The sequence below is a fragment of the Nelumbo nucifera genome, chromosome 1 (genome assembly GCF_055504915.1).
Source record: "Nelumbo nucifera cultivar China Antique chromosome 1, China Antique-T2T, whole genome shotgun sequence".
In the NCBI taxonomy this organism is placed as follows: Eukaryota; Viridiplantae; Streptophyta; class Magnoliopsida; order Proteales; family Nelumbonaceae; genus Nelumbo; species Nelumbo nucifera.
In genome coordinates this window covers 191,497,765-191,500,272 of record NC_142649.1, presented here as the reverse complement: position 1 = coordinate 191,500,272, position 2,508 = coordinate 191,497,765, and the positions used below count along the sequence as shown (strand labels likewise).

Sequence of the window (2,508 nt, the reverse complement as noted above, 5' to 3'; positions counted from 1 at the left end):
ATAATTAATTATATTTTGTTATGATATGGCCCTAAGGACTGAATATATTCTTAATATATGGCTGATATATCAGTTTTAAAATTAAAACTGAATATTAATTATTTATCTTTTATTGTAATTCTTTCATAAACATTGAATATATTCTTAATATATGGATAATTTAACATTTCCATAGATCATTTGTTTTTTTATTTAAATTTGAATAGTAATTTGGAAATGCGGATCATGAATAAATATAACATTTATATTGAATAAAGTGTTCTCTACCGAGTATTTGACATGGTACGGAAGAAGAACCAGATATTGGATGGAGATATGGTAGTAAAGTAAATAATAATAGACTCCATACCAGATGTATATTTTGTGGGTAGATTATGAAAGGCGGTGGTGTAACACATCTTAAACATCACTTGGCTAGGAGGGATGATGGGGATGAGGAAGAAGAAAAAGATGATGATGATGAAGAAATGTCTGAATATGTTAACATTGATGATGATGATGATACAGAGCAAAGGGCATTCAATATGGGTAGACATGCATCACGAGCTTCTCAATGGGAACAAGAACAACTACAAAGATTCCATAGTATTAGGCCCCAATTTAGAGAATCACAACACCAAGAGGGGGAGTCTTCACAACCACAATTATTTAAAAGCAAGAATAGTATCTTTCGAGCAAAGAGTTGAAAAGAAGAATTTAACATATTTAAGCCCTCTTAGTCCAAAAAATCCTCAAAAAGTGACACTCCTAATATAGAAGAGATTGACATATTTTTGTATAGAGACAGAGATGCTGGGCAAAAAAAAAAAAAAAAAAATTAAGGAGTGTTATGACCATGGATCTAGAAATGATGTTAGAAGAGCTATTTCAAAGTTTTTTCTATACAATCATATCCCTGCAAATGCAGCAACCTCTCCATATTATAAAATCATGATAGATGAAATTGCGAAAGCAAGAAAAGGTGTACGGGGGCTTACACCTTATGAAATTATGGGGAGGTTCTTAGATGAGGAAGTTGAAGAGTTGAAAAGACATTTCAAAAAAGCTAAATTATATAGGCTCACTATTATATGTGATGGTTGGACAAGACTAACTAGATTGTCGATCATCAATTTTATGGTGTATTGTAATGGGCAAACAATGTTTCATAAATCTATTAATGCATCTAGTGATCGACATAATGCATGGTATTTGTTTAGTTTGATGAATGCAGTGGTTGATGAAGTTGGTGCAGAAAATGTTGTACAAGTTGTGACTGATAATGGAAGTGCTTATAAAGCAGCTGGCAGAATGTTAAAACGAAAAAGAAAGCACTTGTATTGGACACCGTATCCAGCTCATTGCCTTGATTTAATGTTAGAAGACATTGCTAAACTTTCTATGGTGTCCAGAGTGATTGAAAGGGGAAAAACAATTACCAATTTCATTTATAATTACTCAATTGTTCTCAACTTGATGAGGAGCTTCACAAATAATAGAGAGTTAATACGTCTAGGGCCAACTCGCTTTGCTACTCATTATATTGCTCTTAAAAGTTTAAATTCTCAAAATACAGCATTGAGACGTATGATTGACGCAGATGAATGGAAATCACTACCACAAGCAAGAACAAAAAGGGGAGAAGAAGTTAAGAAAATTATCAATGACAACAACTTTTGGAAATTAGTTCAACAATATGCTTTGATGACTGAGCCCCTTGTAAAAATGCTTCGAATTGTTGATGGTGAAAAAAGAACAACAATGGGAATTATATATGAGGCAATGCATAGAGTGAAGAAGATGATTGAAGATAAATTTCCAAATTCAAATAAACATATTCTGTACATTATAAACAAGAGATGGAATGCACAGCTCGTTCAGCATTTGCATAAAGCAGGTATTTTTTACTCTATTTAATTATATCATTAATTTCTAATATTTTATATTTTATGCTAAATGTTAAATGAGTTTTTAAGATGTCAATTAACAATATTTTTTTTTCTTAAATTTCAGCATATTATTTAAATCCAGTTTTTCAATATGATCATGATCTTATTGTGAATGAAGATTTATTGTCATCTTTGAAAAAAAGTCATTACAAGGCTAGAGCTAGATGAAACCAGAGCTGCCATTGCCTTACAAGAGGTAAAGTGTAATTGTGTAAGTTGATATATTATATAATAAAAATATTTTGATAATATGATACTAATATTTGTTTTTCATTTTAGGAAAAAATATTATGTGAAGCATTAAGTGGCTTTGCAAATCCTATGGCCGTTAAAACAAGAACAAGCATTTGTGATCTTTTTTTGACCTTTTTGTTTGAAATGCTTAGATGGTTTTGCTGGATTTTTGTTTAAGCTAATTGATGATGCATAATCCGGCCGATCTTAGCTGTCAACGATCTTGCCTCTGAACTGAGTGGCAGGGACCTGAAACGGAAGGAGAAGAGAAGCTCCGGGGAGAACCTGGCGTAAGGGCTCCGAAGCTCAAGTTAGAGTCTTTCAAAGGCAAGATAGACCAGATAGC

At 32.3% G+C, this 2,508-nt stretch overlaps 1 protein-coding gene across 1 annotated transcript; it reads left to right on the top strand.

Moving 5' to 3' along the window:
- Positions 1-374: 374 nt before the first annotated feature.
- On the top strand, positions 375-2,096 carry LOC104590993 (uncharacterized). The gene is made up of 3 exons (XM_088900415.1): positions 375-528; positions 908-1,876; positions 1,993-2,096. Exons 1-3 carry the CDS (start codon positions 375-377, stop codon positions 2,094-2,096), a joined length of 1,227 nt encoding a protein of 408 aa, XP_088756541.1.
- Positions 2,097-2,508: the final 412 nt, after the last annotated feature.